The sequence below is a fragment of the Cetorhinus maximus genome, chromosome 4 (assembly GCF_964194155.1).
Source record: "Cetorhinus maximus chromosome 4, sCetMax3.hap1.1, whole genome shotgun sequence".
In the NCBI taxonomy this organism is placed as follows: Eukaryota; Metazoa; Chordata; class Chondrichthyes; order Lamniformes; family Cetorhinidae; genus Cetorhinus; species Cetorhinus maximus.
The window spans coordinates 165,596,351-165,621,649 of NC_135882.1; the positions used below are offsets into that span (position 1 = coordinate 165,596,351).

General features: G+C 43.8%; 1 protein-coding gene across 2 annotated transcripts in view; it reads left to right on the forward strand.

Moving 5' to 3' along the window:
* cdh7a (cadherin 7a) overlaps positions 1 to 25,299 on the forward strand; it is a 173,882-nt gene that overhangs the window by 86,610 nt on the left and 61,973 nt on the right. For both annotated transcript variants that reach the window (XM_078541099.1, XM_078541100.1), the window contains one exon: positions 13,432 to 13,619. In XM_078541099.1, coding sequence (XP_078397225.1) covers positions 13,432 to 13,619 — 188 coding nt within the window. The remainder of the gene's footprint in view (positions 1 to 13,431; positions 13,620 to 25,299) is intronic.

Genomic DNA, 25,299 nt, shown 5'->3' on the forward strand with positions numbered 1-25,299 from the left:
CTCTTTGGCTGTTGCATCGTGAAATCCTTTGTTATTTAATCTCCCCTGGCCACCACCCTCTCACAGACCTTCTTTGTTCATTCTTCCCCTTCCCCCCTTTTAAAAAAGTTTAACGACGCTTATATTTCTATCTTTCTTTAGTTCTGATGAAAGGTCACCGACCTGATACAAAAAGAATTGCTTTGGCCAGAAATCTCCAAAGTGAGTAACTCCAAGCTAAAACCAGGGGGAATTCTGCCCACCACTGAGACAATGGCAGCAGGAGGACAGTTGGCTATATTAACAGATGAGAAGGGTTTGGGAAAAGAAGGAAGTTATTTTAATGTTTGACATCAATCAACCCATCATAAAGGAGGAAATTCCACATTGCTTAAGTTAATATAACACATCTCTGCCTCATGACTCAGGGTGTCAGGGAAACCACTAGAGGCAATACTCATCTTGACCTCATATTTGTAACAAACCTAGATAACACCCAACAAATGGAAACTGTAGTGCCTCTGGGGGGTGGGGGGGAGAGTGACTAGAGAAGGATTCACTTTAACAAGTTGAGGGATTTAGTTACACAAAAAAAAAGACCAGAAGCCAGGTTTACCAACTTTTGTATGCTTACATTCAAAGGGATGAGGGAAGAATTAGAACAAATATATTGGAGGAAGCTCAACATATGGAACACCTTTAGATATAGAATTGTAAGAGTTTTTAAGCCAGTGGAAATGGGGAGGGGGGCAGGAAAAATAAAGGGGAAGGCCTCCAGCTTCACCTTATGGATTCCAGCTTAAATTCTACCCTTCTTGAAATAATCACAGGTATCTCCAAGGCATCCAGAATTCCTCAAACTATTGTTCTCGGTGAACTCTAAGATGCGCTCTAAATCCCATGCGCTCACTGGGGAGACCAAACGCAGGCTGGGTGACAACTTTGCAGAACACCTTCATTCAGCTTGCAAGCGCAAACCTGAGCTTCCGATTGCTTGTCGTTCTAATTCTCCACCTTGTTCAGATGCTGACCCTTCTGTTCATCGGCATACAGGACAAGTACAGAACTAGGATTTGCACGCTCAGGCTAAATAAGTGGCCTTACCCATTTTTACTATCAATTAATTAGTTGTGCAAAATGGGAATTGAAATAGAAATATCAATAACTACAAGGAAAAGGAGAGAGAAAAGTCTAAATTCATTGGAGGAGAAATGCATAGGATTTACGGCACAGAAATAGGGTGGTCTGGCCAACTGGCTTATGCTGGTGCAAAAGCAAAACACTGCAGACCCTGGAAATCGGAAATGCGAACAGAAAATGCTGGACATACTCAGCAAGTCAGGCAACATCTGTGGAGAGAAAATTGGAGTTAACGTTTCACGTCTGTGATATTTCATCTGAACTGAGAATAGTTAGAAATCTAATAGGCTTTGAGCAAATGAAAGGGTAAAGGGTGGGAAGAAGAGCAAAAGGGAAGGTTTGAGATGGGGTGGAGAGCAGGAGAGATTAGATGACCAAGGTTTTGGTGGTACTAGTCCAAAGGAAGTGGTAATGGGACAAGTAAAAAAACAAAAGACGTGTCTCGAGGAGGTGTGAATGGCAGAATGGTAAACAGCTACCACCCAAAAACAAAAAATAGAGAAACGCAGCAGAGTAAAACCAAAACCTGCAAAGAAAAATAGAAACAAAATGGGAGGTTCGAAATTATTGAACTCAGTGATGAGTTCGGAAGTCTGTAAAGTGCTTAACCAAAAGGTTCTTTCATTGAACTTCAATGGAACACCGCAGGAGGCTGAGGACAGAGACATTAGTGAGTAAGGTAGAGAATTAAAATGACAGGTGACTGGAAGCTCAGGGTCATGCTTGTGAATTGAATGTGACATGGTTACTCAATCTGTGTTTGGTCTCCCCAGTGTAGCAGAGACCACATTGTGAGTAGCGAATACAGTATTTGCAAGAAATTGAAAAGCAATTGAAAGAGGTAAATGCAAATTGCTGCTGCACCTGAAAGGAGTGTTTGTGGCCTTGGGCAGTGAGGAGAGAGGAGGTGAAAAAGCAGCTATTGCATCCCCTGCATATGCACGGAAAGATGCCATGGAAAGGGGAGGGGTTGTTGGGTGATTGAAGAGTGGACCATGGTGGGGGTGGGGGGAACGCTCCCTTTGGAATGCTGAAAGGGGAAGATGTGTTTGGTGGTGGCATCAAACTGGAGGTCTCAGAAATGGCGGAGGATTATCCGGTGAATATGGAGGTTGGTGGGGTGGGAGGTGAGGACAAGAGGAACCCTATCAAAGTTCTGGGAGGGAGGGGAAGGGGTGAGGGCAGAAATGTGAGAAATGGGACAGGAACAGTCGAGAACCTTGTCAACATCAGTGGGTGGGGTGGTGGAGGGGGAAGAGGGAGAAGAGGGAGGTCCTCAGTTGAGGAAAAAGGAAGACATATCAGAAGGGCTAGTTTAGAAAGTTGCATCACCAGCACAGATGCGATGGAGACAGAGAAACTGGGAGAATGGAACGGAGTCCTTACAGTGAGCAGGGTATGAGGAAGTGTAGTCGAGGTAGCTGTGGGAGTCAGTGGGCTTATAGTGAACATTGACTAATAGCCTAACCCCAGAAATGGGGACATGGAAATTGAAGAAAGAAAGGGAAGAGTTGGAAATGGTGAGAAGGTGGGAGAAGGGTGGAAATTGGAAGCAAAGTTGGTGAGCTTTTTTTGTTCGGGGGGAGAGCAGGAGCTATCACACAGCTATCAATCTGTCGGAAAAAGAGGTGCTGGAGGAGTCCTGAGTAGGACTGGGCTAAGGAAAGCTCAACATATTCCACAAAATAGCAGGCAGGGCTAGGATCTATGCGAGTACCCAGAACAATATTGGAGGAAATGAGTGGAGCTGAAGGAGAAGCTTTTTAATTTGAAAACAAGTTCAGTCAAGCAAAGGAGGGTGGTGGTGGATGAAGACTGTTTGGGCCTCTGTTCAAGGGAGAAAAAGAGAGCCCTCAGACTGTCTTGGTGGGTGATGGAGGTGTAGAGGAATTGGATGTCCATGGTGAAAAGGAGACGGTTAAGACCAAGAAACTGGAAACTTAAAGTGATGGAGGGCATCAAAAGAGTCATGGATGTAGGTGGGAAGAGATTGGACAAGGGGAGAAAAAATAAGTTTGAGATAGGAGGAAATCAGTCCAATGAGGCAGGAACAGATTGAGATGATAGATCTACCTGGGTTAGTCCTGTTTGTGGATTTTGACAAGCTGGTAGAAGGGGGCTGTACTGGTTTGGGGAACTATGAGGTTGGAGGCTCTCGAGAGGAGATCTGATATGGTCAGTGACAGTCCTCAACACCATGGCTTATTGTTCGGAGCTGGGATCATGGAGCTAGGAGGAAGTGTTGGAGAGTTGCGAGGTAAAGGTTGGAACGCCAGACAACAGCACTACCCTTGACAACATGTTTGATGAAAATCTACGGGTAAGGGTAAATGTAAGGGAAAATGTAACCTAAGAAAATGGAGTGCAGCAAGTTCAGAGGGAGATGGATTAGCCTGAGTGAGAGGAGCTGAGAAATTGAGCCTGTAGTTCTTAATGGATAAGGTCTAGAGAGGGTAAGAGGCCAGAGGGAGGGGTCCAGGTGGAGGGAGAAAACTGGATATACTGGGGAATACAGGGAAAAAGGTCCACTGAATGGAGGAATACGCCTGACGAAAAAAGTGGACACAGAAGCAAAGGCATTGGAAAAAGAGTTCATTGTCATGCTGAGTTCGAAATCCATTGAGGTGGGGGCCGGAAGGGGATGAAGTTAAGAGCTTTGCTAAAGACAATCATTCAGAGTCAGAGAGGAGAAGGTCAGGGGGTTTTGTGAATACACAGAATAGGTGAGATTCGAAGAAGGGATGGGGTCAGACAGAAGTGAAGGGGAAGAAAGATCTGGAGGGACTTGAGTTGTTCAAGATTGCAATTCTTCACCCGTGAAAGGAAGAGGAAAAAATGTTGTTAAACATCAGATGAGACGAAGGATGAAATAAAATTACAAAGCAGGACAGCTTTGTGATAGAGTGTGAGTGACGCTAAAAAGAGGTGTTCATGTGGCGGCGCATTGAGTGTGGATCGCAGGATGCACACAGTTTGAGGAATGCTGAATACTTTTTCTATTCATTCATAGGCTGTGAGCATCGCTGGCTAAGCCAGCATTTATTGCCCATCCCTAATTGCCCTTGAGAAGGTGGTGGTGAGCTGCCTTCTTGAACCGCTGCAGTCCATATGGTGTAGGCACACCCACAGTGCTGTTAGGGAGGGAGTTCCAGGATTTTGACCCAGCGACAGTGAAGGAACGGCGATATATTTCCAAGTCAGGGTGGTGAGTGGCTTGGAGGGGAACTTCCAGGTGTAGCCCTTGTCCTTCTAGATGGTAGCAGTTGTGATTTTGGAAGGTGCGGTCTCAAGGGACTTGGTGAGTTGCTGCTCTGCATCTTATAGATGGTACACACTGCTGCCACTGTGTGTCAGTGGTGGAGGGAGTGAATGTTTGTGGATGCGTTGCCAATCAAGTGGGCTGCTTTGTCCTGGATGGTGTCAAGCTTTTTGGGTGTTGTTGGAGCTGCACTCATCCAGGCAAGTGGAGAGTATTCCATCACACTCCTGACTTGTGTCTTGTAGGTGGCAGACAGGCTTTAGGGAGTCAGGGGGTGAGTTACTTGCTACAAGATTCCTAGCCTCTGACCTGCTCTTCTAACCATAGTACTTATATGGTTAGTCCAGTTCAGTTTCTGGTCGATGGTAATCCCCAGGATGTTGATAGTGGGGGATTCAGCGATGGTAATGCTGTTGAATGTCAAGGCATCATATCTTGAAGTTATTATGACCTATGCCAATGTTTATGTTCCACATGATCCTCCTCCCACCCTACTTCTTCTGAGCCTATCTGCCTCATCTTCTGTTCCTTTCTTGCTCATGTGTTCACCTAGCTTCCCTTAAATGCATCTATATTATTTACATCAACTACTCCTTGTAGTGTCAAGTTCCATATTCTCACTACACTGTGGGTAAAGAAGTTTCTTCTGAATTTTTTATTGGAATTATCAGTGACTATCTTATTTCTATGGCCCCTATGGAAATATTTTCTCTGTGTCTACCCATCAAACGCCTTCAGAATTTTAAAGACCTCTATTAGATTACCCCTCAGTTTTCTCTTTCTTTGAGAAGAGAGTCCCAGTCTGCTTAGCCTTTCCTGATAAATATAACCTCTCAGCTCTGATATCATCCTTGCTAATCTTTTTGTATCTTTTAGAAGTAGAAAGAGGGCCCAGGAGATCAGGAAAGCTTAAGATGTTGAGCATAATGCAAAAAAAAAACGTTCTTCAGTATCAGAATGATAAAAGAGCAGAAAAAAGTGGTTTGAATTCTGAAAGATAAAGCTAACAGTAAAATGAAAAAAAAAACATTGAAATATTAATTATTTTATACAAAATCTATTGGGACAATCAATTGGCGCTAAATATTTATAAGTCACTGTTTAAGCCTCGATTGGAATATTGTGACTAATTGTGGGCAGTGTACTTTAGGCAGGATGTCAAGACCTTGGAGAGGGGACAGATGGGGCTTAAAGAACAAAGAACAAAGAAAAGTACAGCACAGGAACAGGCCCTTCGGCCCTCCAAGCCTGCGCCGATCATATTGCCTGTCAACTAAAACATTTTGCACTTCCGGGGTCCGTATCTCTCTATTCCCATCCTATTCATGTATTTGTCAAGCTGCCTCTTAAACACCACTATTGTACCTGCTTCCACCACCTCCTCTTGCAGCGAATTCCAGACACTCACTACCCTCTGCGTAAAAAACTTGCCCCGCACATCTCCTTTATAGTTTTCTCCTCTCACCTTAAATCTATGTCCCCTAGTAATTGACTCTTCCACCCTGGGAAAAAGCTTCTGACTATCTACTCTGTCCATGCCACTCATAATTTTGTAAACTTCTATCAAGTCGCCCCTCAATCTCCGTCGCTCTAGTGAGAACAATCCAAGTTTCTCCAGCCTCTCCTCATAGCTAATAACCTCCAGACCAGGCAGCATCCTGGTAAACCTCCTCTGCACCCTCTCCAATGCCTCCATATCCTTCTGGTAATGTGGTGACCAGAATTGCATGCAATATTCCAAGTGTGTCCTAACCAAGGTTCTATACAGCTGCAGCATGACTTCCCAGCTTTTATACTTAATACCCCTGCCAATGAAGGCAAGCGTGCCATATGCCTTCCTGACTACCTTATCCACCTGTGTTGTCACTTTCAGTGACCTGTGGACCTGTACACCCAGATCCCTCTGCCCGTCGATGCACTTAAGGGTTCTGCCATTTACTGTATAATTCCTGCCTGTATTAGACCTTCCAAAATGCATTACCTCGCATTTGTCCGGTTTAAACTCCATCTGCCATTTCTCCGCCCAAGTCTCCAATCGATCTATGTCCCGTTGTATCCTTTGACAATCCTCTTCACTATCTGCAACTCCTCCAACCTTACTAGAGTGATACTGGGGATGAGGGACTTCAGTTATGTGGAGTGATTAGAGAAGCTGGGTTTGTTCTCCTTAGAACAGAGAAGGTTACGGGGAGATTTAAAAGAAGAAATGCCAAAAATTATGAAGGGTTTCGATAGAGTAAATAAGGAGCTACTGTTACCACTAGCAGTGGAGTATGTAACCAGAGGGCACAAACTTGAGGCCAATGGTAAAAGAATCAAAGAGGTGGTGATGGGAACTTATTTAACGCAGCGAGTTGTTATGACCTGGAAGGCACAGGCTGAAAGGGTGGTGGAAGCAGATTCAATCATAGCTTTTTATAGGGAATAGAATAAATACTTGAAAAGGAGAATGTTGCAGGGTTAATCAGCTGACATAGGTTATTTCAGTTTCTCAGCGAGATTCTTTTTATGGTGTTCACCGCTAACATCACAGAAGCTAAAATCCACAAAATGCAAAGGTAAAGCAAAAGGACTTTCAAAATACTTTAAAATTGAAAGAGTCGGGGAGGTAGGACACATTGGAGAGCTTTCTCAAAGAGCTGGCAGAGGCACAATGGAACCAATGGCCTCCTTCTGTGCTGTATGATTTTATGATTATGCTACTTTGCTGTCTTCAGTAGAGATTTGTGTCCTAGAGGATTTCGAAGTGAACACAATGCAGGTATACCCACGTAAAAGTCGAAATTTTTGAGACCAATTTTTTTAGGCCAAAAGTCATGGGGTTGACTTTAACATGGGTAATGTTTTCAAGGTGTTGACCTGCGTGCTTGATTTGGGTCCAAAGAAGACTGTCGCAATGGAATAACCAAAACCAACAACGCTGAAGGATTCAAATGAATTATCGTTCATAATCTGATCACTTCAATATTTTGAATAAATAAAAAAACAAAACTTAAACATATACATGTTTTAAGTATTTACTTACCAGTATTCATTTTCATTAATATTTATGAAATCAAATCGTTGACGTCCCTAGGATTATACTTTGGTTCTGAATTTTTTGGGCGTTGATCCCTGAAAAACGAGACATTCGACTTTTACACAAGTATATGAAACATTTTGGGCAGAATTTTCCAGTCTGGGACAAAGTCCCATGTGGGGGTGGGAATGGGGAGCGTTTCCTGTCATGGAGGCCAGTGGGAATTTGCCGTATTGTGCTACACTGGCTTAATTAATTATGCAGCCAGGGGTTCCCTGATGTTACGTGCAGTGGAGCGGATTGGATGGCTCACGTCCAGCATCATATCCAGGTGTCATATTTAAAAGGTGCCCGGGCGTCAACTGACCACCATTGAAGATAGAAGATGCTCCTCCTGGAAGTTCCTGAAGATAGAAGATGGACCTTCTGGAAGATCCTGAAGACATGATCCATCTCCTAGAAGTGGCTGAAGACAGATGTCTCACCTCCTCCTCGAAGCTGCTGCAGCTCGAAGATCTACCAGGTAGATTCTCCACCCACCCACTCCTGTACATGGTAGTCCAGGGTCCACGGTCACTGAAAGCCTCCATCTTCCATCCCGATCTCTGCAGGCTGCCCCAGGCCTTCTTCAGGTAAGTCCCGACATCTCCATGCCACATTGGTCCAGGCGTGTTCTGAACTGATGTGATATCCCGCTGGCGGTGCGGACAATTGGAACGAGGGGGAAACAATTCCGTTCTGTCTGTCCTTCACCTGCATCCCATTAATGGATGTAAAACGGTTTCACGTTGACCTCTGGTGGGAATGGTGACCCTCCGTGACGGGTGGGAGCACAAGCTCCCCCTATCATTTTACGCCAACGGAAAACTGACTTTTCAGCTCCTGGCACATTGATCCCCTCCCGCCCTCCATTAAACCTGACATGGGTGCGGGGGGGGTACTGGAAAATTCCACCTTACGTTCTATTAGGCCAAAAATCATGGGGTCGACTTTGACACAGGTATAGACAGTATTAATATCTCAGTGGACTTAGAAATCCTCCAGGTCAGGTTATAATTTTGTATATCTTGAAAAATTTATAAATATAAAAGTGCTGCAGGATGCCAGGGAGGAAATGTATTGTTCTCTTGGCTGTTGCCAAGGAAGATCCCGTATGCACTTAAATGGTTGAGTAGACTTGGAAGCAGATAAAGGTAGTGTCGATATTTTAAAAGGGTCAGAAGCTCACCTTGGCAAACACATCAATCGCATCCACAACAGGTAAGCTAACATGTTTCTGAGTGCCAGGCTAGAGGAACATTTCAACAACAATGTTTGATATTACAGATAATTTAGACATGGGAGCTTCCGCTGACAGCTAGGTCATTTCAGTTTGTCAGCTAAGTTTTTTTTTAATAATGTTCCATGCAAACAACATAAACACCACTAAAATGAAAGGGTAAAACAATGGATATGAAATACTGTAAAATAGAAAACTGGAAGCAGCTGGGAGAAGTGGAAGGTTAATGCTGTGTCAGAGAGAGCAGACTAAGCAACAAATATAGCTTTCCAACAAACTTGGCATCCATTGGTGGAGAAGGTGGTGGGCAGCATATATGGTGTCAGCAGCTATAGGTTTATATTCCACCTCACATACCACCAACACACCCCAGACTCTGATTTATCAAGCCATGCGTCCACCCCCTGGGTCAGTGCAGAGCAAGCAATGTATACCAGCGACAGGCGTACTTTAGAGAGAAATACTGGGCCTCTACTGGGCCCAATCCACCTCGCGGCAGGTTTGACCCAACAAAGGGAGTTTTTACTGCTTGCCCACTCTGCCCACTGATAACACTCACAGTCAGATCCTGATCAGCAAATCTTAAAAAAGGAGCTCTGTGCCTTCCTGTGAATGTCCGGGATGTCTGTAGAATCACACTGGGTGGCTGCAACCTTATTTTAATTATTTCTTCTCTGGTTCCCACCAGTCGTGGGGAAGGTCAGTGAATGGCGGTGTTGGGGGAGCGGTAGCTGGGGGAGGAGAGTTAAAAAGGGGCCTGAATCTCACGGTGTTTCTGATCAAAGTCGAACCTGCTGTTCACCCACTGCGACCACCCACTGCGACCACCCACTGCGACCACCCACTGCGTCAGTGCCTGAGTCAGTTGTCTGTCTATTCCACCAGCAGAACTTTTGCCTATAGCTTCCAAGTGAGATGTTGCAGACTCCAAATTGAACAACATGTTGCTGTGGTTTTGACCAGCCACTGGCAGACCAGCTTCCCCTGTTTCAGTTTTGCTGACCATGCTGATGGGAAGGATAATCGCTAGCTTGGATGAATTGAGGCGGACTACCTGTCATCTGATTTAACTTTCTTTTTAATTCTCTGTTAATCCAGCCGATGGAATCCGGTCAAGTCTAAACCGGAATATTTTAATCAGGCAGGCCAGCTACAAACATTCCAAAGTTTTCTCACTAATGTCGTATCTCTGATTAACAATATCATTATTTATTGTTAGTGATGAATTGTATGGTTTAAACTAAAGCCACATCTATGGGGCTGGATTTTCAAAAGGCTGCGAGGTCAGGACCTGGCAGAATACTCTGAACAGTTATGGTCCCCTTATCTAAGGAAAGATGTTCTGGCATTGGAGGCAGTCCAGAGAAGGTTCACTAGGTTGATCACAGGTATGGAGCGATTTTCTTATAAGGAGAGGTTGAGTAGGTTGGGCCTGTGCTCATTGGAGTTTAGAAGAATGAGAGGCGACCTTATTGAAACATACAAGATTCTTAGGGGGCTTGACAGTATAGATGCTGAGAGATTGTTTCCCCTTGTGGGAGAGTCTAGGACCAGAGGGCATAATCTTAGAGTAAGGGGGCGCCCATTTAAAACAGAGATGAGGAGGAATTTCTTCTCTCAGAGGGTAGTGAATCTGTGGAATTCTTTACTGCAGAGGGCTGTAGAGGCTGGGCCATTATGTATATTCAAGGCTGAGATAGACAGATTTTTAATCAGTAAGGAAATCAAGGGTTATGAGGAAGAGGCAGGAATGTAGAGTTGAGGATTATCAGATCAGCCATGATCTCATTGAATGGTGGAGCAGACTCAATGGGCCGAATGGCCTACTTCTGCTCCTACGTCTTATGGTCTTACAGGCAGGAATTCAAAATCGTGGAGGTCATCTTGGGATCCCAATGCCTCTGGGACTGTTTGAAATTTTCAAAAGGCCAGTTTTGGGGAGGAAGGGAGAATATGAAAAATGCTCTCTGCCAATTGATGGTCCCTTGAGCTCCTTAAGGTGTTTGTCAAGGGGCCTGTCAGTTTAGAATTGGAATTTTCAATGTTTTTCCCCACTGAACCTGAATAGTTCTCTGCACACCGGGGGAGATGGTGGTGTAATGGTAATGTTGGTGGTGTAATGGTAATGTTGCTGGACTAATAATCCAGAGACCTAGGCTAATACTCTGGGGATATGGGTTCAAATCTCACCATGGCAGTTAGTGGAATTTAAATTCAAGTAATAAACCTGGAATATAAAGCTAGTTTCAGTAATGGTGTCCAAGAAACCATCATCAATTGTAAAAAAAAACATCTGGTTCACTAATGTCCTTTAGGGAAGGAAATCTGCCATCTTTACCAGGTCTGGCCTACATGTGACTCCAAACCCACAGCAATGTGGTTGACTCTTAGCTGCCCTCTGAAATTATGGGCGGGCAACAAATGCTGGCCTTACCAGCAATACCTACATCCATCCCATGAACAAATAAGGAAACAAAACATTATTGCCCAGCTGTTGAGTTTGCCACGCTGTTTGTTTTAAAATCAAATTTGAGGAGCCAACTAGCACCAGGACAAGTGTTGCACCTTAATTTTTCCTTTGTGAACTCATTCCTGACAGTTTTATAACACAGCCAATGGTAAAGGCTGAGTTGTTCAAATCCCAGAGGGAAACTTGAAACAACTGTCATAATCCATTTTGCTATTTGTTTGTTTCGAGATGCAGATGAATTCAGTAGTAGTAAGACCATCAAGTCTCAAGAAGTTTTTTTCATATAAAACTGAAGCATTTATTAATTTAACAAATTAAACACATACACATGCCTACAAATTCCTACTATCCAACATTGACCTAAGCAGCGGAAACGACAACGGCAATCCCAGCCCTGTTGACTCTGCAAAGTCCTCCTTACTAACATCTGGGAGCTAGCGCCAAAATTGGGAGGGCTGTCTCAGACTCATCAAGCAACAGCCTGCCATAGTCACACTCATGGAATCAGACACCACCATCACCATCCCTGGGTATGTCCTGTCCCACTGGCAGGACAAACCAGCAGAGGCGGCGGTACAGTGGTATACAGTCAGGAGGGAGTTGCCCTGGGAGTCCTCAACATCGACTCTGGACCCCATGAAGTCTCATGGCATCAGGTCAAACATGGGCAAGGAAATCTCCTGCTGATTACCACTTCCGCCCTCCCTCAGCTGAAGAATCGGTGCTCCTCCATGTTGAACATCATTTGGAGGAAGCACTGAGGGTGGTAAAGGTGCAGAATGTACTCTGGGTGGGGAACTTCAATATCCATCACCAAAAGTGGTTCGTTATAGCCACTACTGACTAAGCTGGCTGAGTTCTAAAGGACATAGCTGCTAAACTGGGTCTGTGGCAGGTGGTGAGGGAACCAACAAAAGGGAAAAACATACTTGACATCATGCTCACCAACCTACCTGCCGCAGATACATCTGCCCGTGACAATATTGGTAGAAATGACCACCGCACACAGTCATTGTGGAGACGGAGTCTGGCATCACATTGAGGATACCCTCCATTGTGTTGTGCGGCACTACTATCATGCTAAATGGGATAGATTTCGACAGATCTAGCAACTCAAAATTGGGCATCTATGAGACACTGTGGGCCATCAGCAGTAGCAGAATTGTACTCGAACACAATATGTAAACTCATGGCCTGGCATATCCCCCACTCTGCCATTACCATCAAGCCAGGGGATCAATCCTGGTTCAATGAAGAGTGCAGGAGTGCATGCCAGGTGCAGCACCAAGCATACCTAAAAATGAGGTGTCAACCTGGGGGAGAACTTCTCCCTGTAGGGGCGGGTGGGGGGGGGGTGGTTGGGTGGGAGCAGGCGTGGGTAGGCGCACAGCCGATCATTGCCTGCGATTGGCTGCGCACCACCACTTTACGTGGGCGGGCCAATTAAGGCCCGCCCAGCGTGACGCGCACCCAGAAGTGCTGCCTCAGGAAGATTAGTTTGATTTTTAAAAAATTTTAATAAAGAAAAAAAAATTTAAGACATGACCCCTCATGTGATAATATCACATGAGCTGGGACATGTCAATGAAGTCTATTAAAATTTTTTATTAAACTTTAAAAATCTTCATGAAACCTCATCCCGCCCAAAGATTCTGGCCCTGGTGAAGCTATAACACAGGATTACTTGCGTGCCAAACAACATAAGCAGCAAGTGATAGACAGGGCTAAGCGATCCCACAACCAACGGATTAGATCTAAGCTCTGCAGTCCTGCCACATCCAGTCAAGAATGGTGGTGAACAATTAAGCAACTCACTGGAGGAGGAGGCTCCACAAACATCCCCATCCTCAATGATGGAGGAGCCCAGCACATCAGTGCAAGAGATAAGGCTGAAGCATTTGCTACAATCTTCAGCCAGAAGTGCTGAGTGGATGATCCATCTTGGCCTCCTCCGGAGGTCCCCAGCATCACAGATGCCAGTCTTCAGCCAATTCGATTCACCCCACGTGATATCAAGAAATGGCTGGCCAGGCCAGCATTTAATACCCATCCCTGGTTGCCCAAGTTCAGAGGGCAGTTAAGAGTCGACCACATTGCTGTGGGCCTGGAGTCACATGTAGGCCAGGCCAGGTAAGGACAGCAGATTTCCTTCCCTAAAGGATATTAGTGAACCAGATGGGTTTTGTGGTTAAAATCAGGTTTATTCCTCCACCCTTCCCCAGTGCTTATGGAAACAGCTGCAGGAAATTTTGGGTGTTTGACGTTTGAAACTTTCTTCCACACAGGGTTTTATCAGTACAACATTCCAGAATCTTTACCCATGGCTTCAACCGTGGCTAAAATAAAGGCACTTGATGATGACATTGGACAAAACGCTGAAATGGAATACAGGATCATTGACGGGGACGGGCTTGCTGTTCTCAAAATTACGACTGACATGGAGACACAAGAAGGGATCATAACTCTCCAGAAGGTAAGACCAATCAAAGGCAAAACACATATTGTGCTGTGCTGTGAGAATGAAGGTTTTGTTCACTACATTCACTACTAGCCTTGGTGGAACTAAATTGAAGAGGATTTAATCAGTGCTCATACTTTTTGCTTTTAGAATCTCATATTATTCTTCTTGCCGAGGGACAGTTCACACAGGTCTTTGGATGACAGGTTTTACATTGATGTTCAACATTGTCACTTGTGGTTACTGCCCCTTTTATAGCCCACTGGTTTCTCAGTTATAACACTGCCCTTTGGCCGACGTCCAGTGCTTCCAAACCTATTTATAACCTTTCTTGCTGTTAGCTATGTGACCCTGTTTTCTCTACACTAATCCCACATCAGAGCTAGTCTACCCACTGCATCAGATTGTTCAAATGTAGCTTTAAATCTTCACTTTGAGGCCCAAAGCCTCTTCAAGGCTTGAGGCAAGCAGAAAATTAGGACAAGGAATGTCAACTGCATCCCCCAGTTGTTCCCCGTCAGCTTATCACATTGATATTATTATCTTCCAGAAAAGCGCAATAAAGGTAATTCTGACAGCCCTGAAGGATGGATGAAAAATTATTGAGGACATTTTCAATACATACATACGAATTAGGAGCAGGGGTAGGCCACTCGGCCCCTTGAGCCTGCTCCGCCATTCAATAAGATCACGGCTGACCTGATCTCCACATCAACCCCACATTCCCGCCTACCCCCGATAACCTTTCACCCCTTTGCTAATCAAGAATCTATCAAGCTCTGCCTTTAAAACATTCAAAGACACTGCTTCCACTGCTTTTTCAGGAAGAGAGTTCCAAAGATCACTACCCCCTGAGAGAAGGAATTTCCCCTCATCTCTGTCTTCAATGAGTGACCCCTTATTTTTAAACAGTGACCCCCTAGTGATAGATTCTCCCACAAGAGGAAACAACTTCTCCACATCCACCCTGTCAAGACCCCTCAGGATCTTAAAAGTTACAATCAAGTCACCTCTTACTCTTCTGAACTCCAGTGGAAACAAATCTAACCTGTCCAATCTTTCCACATAAGACAACCTGCCCATTCCTGGTATTAGTATAGTTAATCTTTCCTGAACTGCTTCTAACGCATTTACATCTTTCCTTAAATAAGGAGACCAATACTGTACACAGTACTCCAGATGTGGTCTCACAAGTGCCCTGTACAACTGAAGCATAACCTCCCTACTTTTGTGATTAATTCCCCTCACAATAAACAAAAATATTCCATTAGTTTCCCTAATTACTTACTGTAACTGCAAACTGTTGTGATTCATGCACAAGGACACCCAGATCCATCTCAATCTCAAAGCTCTGCAATCTCTCACCATTTAGATAATATGCTTCTTTTTTATTCTCCCTGCCAAAATGGACAATTTCATTTTTGCCCACCTTATACTCCGTTTGACAGATCTTTGCTCACTCACTTAACCTATCCATGTCCCTTTGTAGCCTTCTTATGTCTTCTTCACAATTTACTTTCCTACCCTTGTCATCAGCAAATTTAGCAACCATTCCTTCGGTCCCTTCATCCAAGTCATTTATATAAATTGTAAAAAACTGAGGCCCCAGCACTGATCCCTGTGGCCAACCACTCATCACATCCTGCCAACCAGAAAAAGATCCATTTATGCTAACTCTGCTTCCTGTTAGCTAGTTAATCTTCTATCCATGCCAATATGTTACTCCCTATACCATGAGCTTATATTTTCCATAATAACCTTTGATGTGGCACTTTATCAAATGCCTTTCTGGGAATCTAAGTACATCTTCCAGTTCCCCTTTATCCACAGCACATGTGACTCCTTCAAAGAGCTCAAATAAATAGGTTAAACTGGATTTGCCTTTCATAAAACCATGTTGACTCTGCCTGATTACCTTGAACTTTTCTAATTGTCCTGCTATAATATCATTAATAATAGCTTCTAACATTTTCCCTATGACAGAGGTTAGGCTAACTGGCCTGTAGTTTCCTGCTTTCTGTCTCCCTCCCTTTTTAACCAAAAGGAGTTACATTTGCAGTTTTCCAATCTAATGGAACCTTCCCCAAATCTGGGGAATTTTGGAAAATTAAAACCAATGCATCAACTATCTCACTAGCCACTTCTTTCAAGATCTTAGGGTGAAGTCCATCCGGACCTGTGGATTTGTCAGCCCGCAGCCCCAACAATTTGCCCATACCACTTACTTCCTTGGTGACTGTAATTTTCCTGAGTTCCCCCTCCCTTCCATTTCCTGACTTACAGTTACTTCTGAGATGTTACTTGTGTCCTCTATAGTGAAGACTGAAGCAAAATACCTGTTTAATTCGTTCGCCATCTCCCTACTTTCCATTATCAATTCCCCAGATACACTTTCTATAGGTCCAATGGTCACTTTGTTAACTCTTTTCTTATTTAAATATCTATAGAAACTTTTACTGTCCATCTTTATATTACCAGCTAGCTTTCTCTCATACTCTAATTTTTCCCTCCTTAATGATCATTTTGTCATTCTTTGCTGTTCTTTAAATTCTTTCTAATCTTCTCACCTGTCACCCATTGTTGCGTATTTATATGCTTTTTATGTTTTTTTTTAAAGTTTGATACGTTCTTTAACTTCTTTAGTTAACCACACATGGTGGGCCCTCCCCTTGGAATTTTTCTTTCTCATTGAAATGTATCTATTCTGTATATTCTGAAATATCCCTTTAAATGTCTGCCACTGAACCTTTATTGACTTATCCCTTACCTCAGTTGCAAGTTCACTTTAGCTGGCTAAACAATGGCAGGAGTTTAAGAAAAGAGTTCATGACTCACATCAAATATATATCCCAGTGAGAAAGAAGAGTTGTAGGAAGGGGATAAACCAACCATGGTTAATCAAGGAAGTTAAGGGCAGTATTAAATTGAAAGAAAAAAAACATACAATGTGGCAAAGATTAGAGGTAAATCAGAGGATTGGGAAAGTTTTAAAAACCAACAAAAGATGACCAAAAACCTAATAAAGAGGGAGAAAATAAACTTTGAGGGTAAACTAGCAACTAATAAAAAAACAGACAGTAAGAGCTTATTTAAATATATGAAAAGGAAGAGAGAGGCCAAAGTGAACATAGGCCCCTTAGAAAATGAGGCTGGGGAACTAATAATGAGGAACCAGGAAATGGCAGAGGAGTTGAGTAAATACTTTGTATCAGTCTTCACGGTAGAAGACACTAATAGCATTCCAAAAATACTAAATAATCAAGGAGCAAAAGTGGGGGAGGAAATAAATACAATAAGTATCACTAGAGAAAAAGTACTAGGGAAACTAATGGGGCTAAAGGCCGATAATTCCCCTGGACCTGATGGGTTGCATCCTAGGATATTAATAGAAATAGCTACAGAGATAGTGGATGCACTGGTAGTAATCTTCCAAGAATCCTTAGATTCTGGAAAAGTCCCAGAAGATTGGAAAACTGCTAATGTAACACTCTTATTCAAAAAAGGAGGGAGATAAAAACAACTATAGCTTAACATCTGTCATTGGGAAAATGTTAGTCTATTACAAATGACATAATAGCAAAGCATTTAGAAATATATAATATAATCAAGCAGAGTCATTATGGCTTCATGAAGGGGAAATCATGCCTGACAAATTTATTTGAATTCTTTGAGGTGGTAACAAGCAGGATAGATGAAGGGGAACCAGTAGATATATTTGGATTTACAGTCTATATTTAGATTAAAATCCCCCATGATGATTGCTGTACCTTTCTGACAAACTCCCATTATCTCTTCTCTTATACTCTGTCCTACTGTGTAGTTACAATAATGGGGCCTGTACACTGCTCCCACAAGTGACTTCTTGCCTTTATCATTTCTCATCTCAACCCAAACTGCTTCTACATCCTGGTTTCCTAAACTTAGGTCGTCCCACTGTAATGTGCTAATGCCATAATTAATTAACAGACCCACTCCTCCACCTTTCCCTAACTTCCTGTCCTCCCTAAATATCACGTACCCTTCAATACTCAGGTCCCAATCTATATCATCCTGTAGCCATGTGTCTGTAATGGCTATCAGATCATACTTATTTATTTCTATTGGCGCTATCAGTTCATCTGTTTTGTTTCAAATGCTACGTGCATTTGGATACAGAGCCTTTAGTTTTGTCATTTTAATATTTTTGTAGCGTCTAGCCTTATCTGCTGTTTTACTCTTAGATTTGCACTCTCTGTCCCTTCCTGTCACAGTCTGTTTATCATTTCCCATATTAATACCTTCCTATTTTGCCTCGTCTCTACTCTTTGGTTTACTACACCTTCCCAAATTTCATCCCTTGCCAATATTATAAAGCAAATTGCTAAAATTAATCCAGGAGCTTTGTTCCATTTGTTAACAGGTTCATCTATGAGCAAAGATATTGTGTTTAACAAATTTAAGAGAGTTCTTTGAGGAAGTAACAAACAAGGTGGATAAAGGGGAACCTGTATATGTGGTGTCCTTGGATTTCCAAAAAGAATTTGTTAAGGTGCCACACAAAATAAGAACTCATGGTGTATGGGGTAACATATTAGCGTGGATAAAAGATTGGTTAGCTAACAGGAAACAGAGAGTAGGGATGAACTGGTCATGTAAGGGTTGGCTAGCAGTAACTAGTGAAGTGCCACAGCGACCAGTGCTGGGGGCCTCAACCATGTACAATCTATATCAATGACTTGGATGAAGGAGCCGAATGTATGGTAGCTAAATTTGCTGACGACACCTCGAAAAGTCGGAAGGTTAGTTGTCAAGCGGAGGTGAAGTGTCACCAAAAAGGCTTAGCTTAAGTGAATGAGGAAAAAATTGGCAGATAGGAGTATAATGTGGGGAAATGTGAACTTGTCCACTTTGACAGGAAGAATAGAAAAGCAGTATTCTATTTAAATGGAGAGAGATTGCAGAACTCTTGTGGTACGGAGGGATTTGTATGTTATCCTGCATGAATCACAAAAAATTATTATGCAGGTACAGCAAGTCATTAGGAAGGCAAATGGAATATTGCCATTTATTGCAAGGGGAATGGAATATAAAATAGGGATATTTTACTGCAGTTACTTGATGAAACCACATCAAGAGTAATGCGTACAGTTTTGGTCTCCTTATTTGAAAAGGGATATAATTGTGTTAGAACAGTTCAGAGAAGGTTCACTTGCCTCATTTCTAGGATGAAGGGGTTATCTTATGAAGAAAGGTTGAACATATATCCAATGGAGTTTAGAAGAATGAATAGTGACCTGCTTGAAACATTTAAGATCCTGAGGGGACTTGACAGGGTGGATACCCGAGGGATATTTCCTCCTGTGGGGAAGACTAAAACTAGGGAACACAAGTTTAAAAATAAGAGGTCTCCCTTTGATGATAAGGATGAGGAGGAATTTTTTCTTCCAGAGGGTAATTCATCTGTGGGATTCTCTTCCCCAGAACGCAGTGGAGGCTGGATCATTGAATTTATTCAAGGCAGAGTTAGATAGATTTTTGATAGTTGAGGGTTATGGGGGGGGGCAACAGGAAAGTGGAGCTGAGACCACAATCAGATCAGCCATGAACTTCTCGAATAGCAGAGCAGGCCTGAGGGGCCAAAAGGCCTACAGAGTCCTCTGCTCCTACTTTCTGACACAATTTTTAAAAGTACAAACTTAGGACAAAGAAAGGAACTCAGGCCATTTAGATACATTTGTTAGATATATGTCTAGCGTGTAGTTAGAAACACTCTCTGACCTGCATTGATTCTTTTAAGATTCTCATCCTTGTTTTCAAATCCCTCTGTGGTCTCTCTCCTCCCTATTTCCAAGTGCTCCAGCCCAACAACCCTCTGAGATGTCTGCAGCCCTCCCATTCTGTTGTCTTGCTTGTCCTTGATTTTAATCGCTCAACCATCGGTGATTGTGCCTTTAGCTGCCTAGATAACATTCAACAAGCTTGACACATCCAGGACAAAGCAGCCCACTAGGCCGGCACCCCATCCACCATCTTACATATTCACTCCCTCCACTACCAGCTCACTGTGGCAGCAGTGTGCACTATATGCAAGATCCACAGCAGCAACTCGCCAAGTCTCCTTCGACTGTGCTTTCCAAGCCCGCGACCTTAACCAGCTAGAAGGACAAAGGCAGCAGATGCAGAGGAACGCCACACCTGCAAGTCCCCTCCCAAGCCACACACCATCCTGGCTTGGAATTATAGCGGTCATCCCTTCACCGTCACTGGACCAAGATCCTGGAACTCCCTCCCTAACAGCACTGCAGGTGTACCTACACCACATGGACTGTAGCAGTTCAAGGTGGCAGCTCGCCACCATCCCCTTCTTTAGGGCAAATAGGAACAGGCAATAAATACTGGCCTTGGCAGTGACACTCACATCCCATGCATGGATTAAAAAAAAAATCCTGACAACAGATAGCATATCTTTGTTACTGACTCAGTGCCTGACAAGGAAATTACCCTCAATCTTTGCCAGGAACTCTAGGTATGGCTTAATGTTGGCTGTGGACAGTCTGGATCTGTGCCTATTGATCTTCCCTGTGCCTCATTTTCCTTGTGCCTCGTCTTCTATCTTGTATCCATTCTTTCCTTAATCCTCTCTGCCCCTCTCCCTCTCTCTACTCCTTTAAGGCAACCTTAATACCTACCTCATTGACTAAGTTCTGTCCTAACATCTCCTTACATGGCTCGGTGTCAAATTTTGTTTGGTAGTGCTCCTGCAAAGCACCTTGGGATGTTTAATTATGTGAAAGGCGCAATATCCAGATGGGGAAATAGTAGCCGCTGGGTCGTTAAGATCATCGTGCCCTGGTGCCATCAGGAGCTGGCAGGTTCCCATTTTCAGCTTCGCCACTGAGCAGGCAGTGAGGACACAGCTCAAAGCTGGCAGTGAGGTCCTGGTTAATAACCGGGTGGCAGGCACTGATGGCACCATGGGGCATCACCTACCTGCGATTTTTTGGAGGCAGCCTGAGAAGTGAGCAGCCCTGAGCTTTCAGTCAGGTCACCCCCCAGTGAGTAAGCTGATCAGGACATAGAGGCCCAAAAGGGTATATTTAATTTAAAAAAAAATCAATGCTTCGTGGTGCCGGTAGTCTGACAAGGTTTACAGGGCCTTTCCTGCCACAAATCTCCGATGGGATTATCCCCTGTATCCATAGAGAGCTTTAAACATGGCCTCTCTGGGCCTGTAAGGCTGCCAGCGAAGCCTTCCTTCCCTCGCCAGCAAACCAGATCCCTCTCTGCCTATCGCAATGCCTTTGCTTCCAGCTACAGTGACAGTTGATAGTTTACTCGTATTTTGATCTGTTCTATTAAGTGATCACACAAGACAGTTTATTCACAACACTGCAGTGGGAGACACCACTTATCCTGTTAGAATCAATTGCAATTTTTTAATAATTCCACCATTCACTATTGGCAAGTCCCACAGCTGCTTTCAACAACAGTCTCTTCTATAGCCCATTTGCTGCATTGAAATCATATTGATGAGCAATATGGAGCAGCTTTACTGCATCAAATTTCAGTTACAGGATGAAGTCCTCCACAAAGACAAAATTTGTGCACAGTAACAATGAGCTGACAAGGGTTGAATGGGTGCTTCAAGGCTACTTATCTTTCAAAGGACTCTATGTAGGTTTACAAGGACATACCGCTCAAATTAAACATTATCCACATCAAGTTAGACAGCCAAACAAATCAAGGCTGATCCCTTGACTGATTTTTTATTTTGACGGATTTGAAATGGAATTCATGTCAGAATGCTCAATAAAACCCGAATACCTGAAACCATTAATCAGCTAATTCAGGCCGTCAGAATACAAGAGAAATGTTTTGTCCATTCTGATTCAAGCACATGCAACCTTAATACATTAATACATTAAAACATTAATATATTAAAGAGCAAATATAGTCAGGGTAAACAGTGAAAGCTCTTGCCAAGGGAGACCTCCTTTGTAAATTGCCTGCTGACCTGTTAAGATGTCCAGCAGATGATGTCCAATTGGAGATTGCGCACTCTCTGCACTCAAGCTGTGTACTTTCACTTGGAATGAGAAGCTTTCCTGGGCCCTGAGGAGCTTTCCTATTTGAAGCAACAATGAAAGCTTATATTTATATTGCGCCTTTAACATTGTAAAACATTCCAAGGTCCTTCAAAGGAACGGTGTCAAACAAAATTCGTCACTGAGCCAACATAAGGAGATGTTAGGACAAGTGAGGAAAAGGTCAGTCAAGAAGGTAGATCAAAGGAGCAAAGAGAGGGGAGAGAGAATTCCAGAGCTTAGGATCTAGGGGCAGCTGAAGGCGTGGCTGCCAATGGTGGAGTGAAAATAATCGGGAATACATGTGGGGCTAGACTGGAATGTACCGGAGTGTCAGTCTGGGTTATATGCTTAAGTCTTTGGAGAACGATATAATTATGTTGTTGAAGCACCTGAGAAAAGACAATCGGGGTCATTTTCAAACATTTGCATCCAGAGTTTGTGAATAGTACTTCAGTGATTAAAAGAACGCTTCCAATGGGTGAACTGGTAAAAGCTTTTGAACGTATTGGAGGCGATCAGAGTTGATTGGAGAGATAAAAGAATGATTGTCGCTTTATACATGGGACAGGCTACTACAATCAGGAAAGTATTTGGTGAAAGAGAATCTGGTGTAATCGGGTGTGGGGTGAGACGAGGTGGTCTAATATTAATTCACTATGATCAGCTGATCTGATTGTGGCCTCAACTCCACGTTCCAACCTAGCCCCGATTGACTCCCTTGTTAGTCAAGAATCTAAGTTTATCTACCTCAGCCTTACAAATATTCATTGTCCCTGCCTCCACCACTGCCTGGGTAATAGAGTTCAAATATTCATAACCCACTGACACTGAGAAAAAAAATTTCTTCACATCGCCGTCCTTACTTTTAAACTATACCCCCGGTTCTAGTTTCTTCCTCAAGGGTAAACAGCCTTTCAGCATCCACCATCCACGAGGGCAGCAGACACATGAGAACACCACCACTTGGACGTTCCCCTCCACGCCACTTACCATCCTGACTTGGAGCTATATTGTCGTTCCCTCACTGTCATTGGGGCAAAATCCTGGAACGCCCTCCCTAACAGCACTGTGGGTGTACCTACACCACATGGACTGCAGCGGTTCAAGAAGGCAGCTCACCACCACCTTCTCAACGGAAATAGGGATAGGAAATAAATGCTGGCCTAACCAGCGATGCCCACATCCCATGAATGAATAAAAAATGCGCTGTCAAGTCCCCTCAAGATCGTATATGTTACAATAAGATCACTTCTCCATCTTCAAAAGCCCAATGGATCTTTTTTTAAATTCATTCATGGGATATGGGCATCACTGGCTAGGCCAGCATTTATTGCACATCCCTAGTTGCCCTTGGGATAGGTAGTGGTGAGCTGCCTTCTTGAACCGCTGCAGTCCATGTGCTGTAGGTATACCCACAGTGCTGTTAGGGAGGGAGTTCCAAGATTTTGACCCAGTGACAGTGAAGAAGTGGTAGTATGTTTCCAAGTCAGGATGGTGAGTGGCTTGGAGAGGAGCTTCCAGGTGATGACACTCCCATTTGTTTACTGCCCTTATCTTTCTAGATGGTAGTGGTTGTGGGTTTGGAAGGTGCTGTCTAATGAGTCTTAGTGAGTTCCTGCAGTGCATCTTGTAGATGGTACACACTGCTGCTACTGTGAATCAATGGTGGAGGGAGTGAACGTTTGTGGATGGGGTGCCATTCAAGTGGGTTGCTTTGTCCAGGATGGTGTCAAGTTCTTGAGTGTTGTTGGAGCTGCACTCATCCAGACAAGTGGAGAGTGTTCCATCACACTCCTGAGTTCTGCCTTGTAGATGGCGGACAGGCTTTGGGGAGTCAGGATGTGAGTTACTTGCTGCAGGATTGCTAGCCTCTGACCTGCTCTTGTAGACACAGTATTTATATAGCTTTTTGCTTTTATCACAGTATTTATATGGTTGGTCCAGTTCAGTTTCTGGTCAATGGTAACCCCCAGGATGTTGATAGTGGGGGATTCAGTGATGATAATGCCATTGAATGTCAAGGAGTGATGGTTAGATTCTCTCTTGTTGGAGATGGTCATTGCCTGACACTTGTGTGGCACAAATGTTACTTGCCATTTGTCAGTCCAAGCCTTGCTGCATTTGGACATGGACTGCTTCAGTATTCGGGGAGTCGTGAATGGTGCTGAACAGTGTGTAATCAACAGTGAACATCCCCACTTCTGACCTTATGTTGGAAGGAAGGTCATTGATGAAGCAGGTGAAGATGGTTGGGTCTAGGATACTACCCTGAAGAAATTCTGCAGTGATGTTCTGGAAATTAGATGATTGACCTCCAACAACCACAACCATCTTCCTTTGTGTTAGGTAAGACTCCAACCAGCGGATTCCCATTGACTCCAGTTTTTCTAGGGCTCCTTGGTGCCACACTTGGTCAAATGCAGCATTGATGTCAAGGGCAGTCACACTCACCTCACCTCTGGAGTTCAGCTCTTTTGTCCATGTTTGAACTAAGGCTGTAATGAGGTCAGGAGCAGAGTGACCCTGGCAGAACCCAAACTGAGCATCAGTGAGTAGGTTATTGCTAAGCAAGTGCCGCTTGATGGACTGTTGATGACCCCTTTCATTACTTTACTGATGATCGAGAGTAGACTGATAGGGCGTTAATTGGTTGGGCTGGATTTATCCTACTTTTTAAGTACAGGACATACCTGGGCAATTTTCCACATGGCCGGGTAAATGCCAGTGTTGTAGCTGTACTGGAACAGCTTGCCTAGGGGTACAGCAAATTGTGGAGCACAAGTCTTCAGTACTATTACTGGAATATTGTCAGGGCCAATAGCCTTCGCACAATCCAATGCCTTCAGCCATTTCTTCATAACACATGGAGCGAATCGAATTGGCTAAAGGCTGGCAGCTGTGATGCTGGGGACCTCATGAGGAGGCCGAGATGGATCGTCTGCTCAACACTTCTGGCTGAAGATTGTAGCAAATGCTTCAGCCTTATCTTTTGCACTGACATCCTGGGCTCTCCCCTCATTGAGGATGGGGATATTTGTAGAGCCTCCTCCTCCAGTGAGTTGTTCCATTATCCACCATTCATTATTCACAACTGGATGTGGCAGGACTGCAGAGTTTAGATCTGATCTGTTGGTTGTGGAATTGCTCAGCTCTGTCTGTCACTTGCTGCTAATGCTGTTTGGCATGCAAGTAGTCCTGTAGGGATGCCTGGTGCTTCTCCTGGCATGCCCCTCTACACCCTTCATTGAACCAGGGTTGATCCCCTGGCTTTGTGGTAATGGTAAAGTGGGAGATATGCCAGGCCATTAAGTTACAGATTATGTTTGACTACAATTCTGTTGCTGTTGATGGCCCACAGTACCTCATAGATGCCCAGTCTTGAGTTGCTAGATCTGTTTGAAATCTATTCCATTTAACACAATGGTAGTGCCACACAACATGATGGAGGATATCTTCAGTGTGAAGGCAGACCTTTGCCTCCACAAGGACTGTACGGTGGTCATTCCTACCGATACTGTCATGGACAGATGCATCTGTGGCAGACGGGTTGGTGAGGATGAGGTCAAGTACTCTCGTCTGCACCTGGAAAAATTTATTAATTTTGCTTCCAATTTCCACCCCTCCATCAC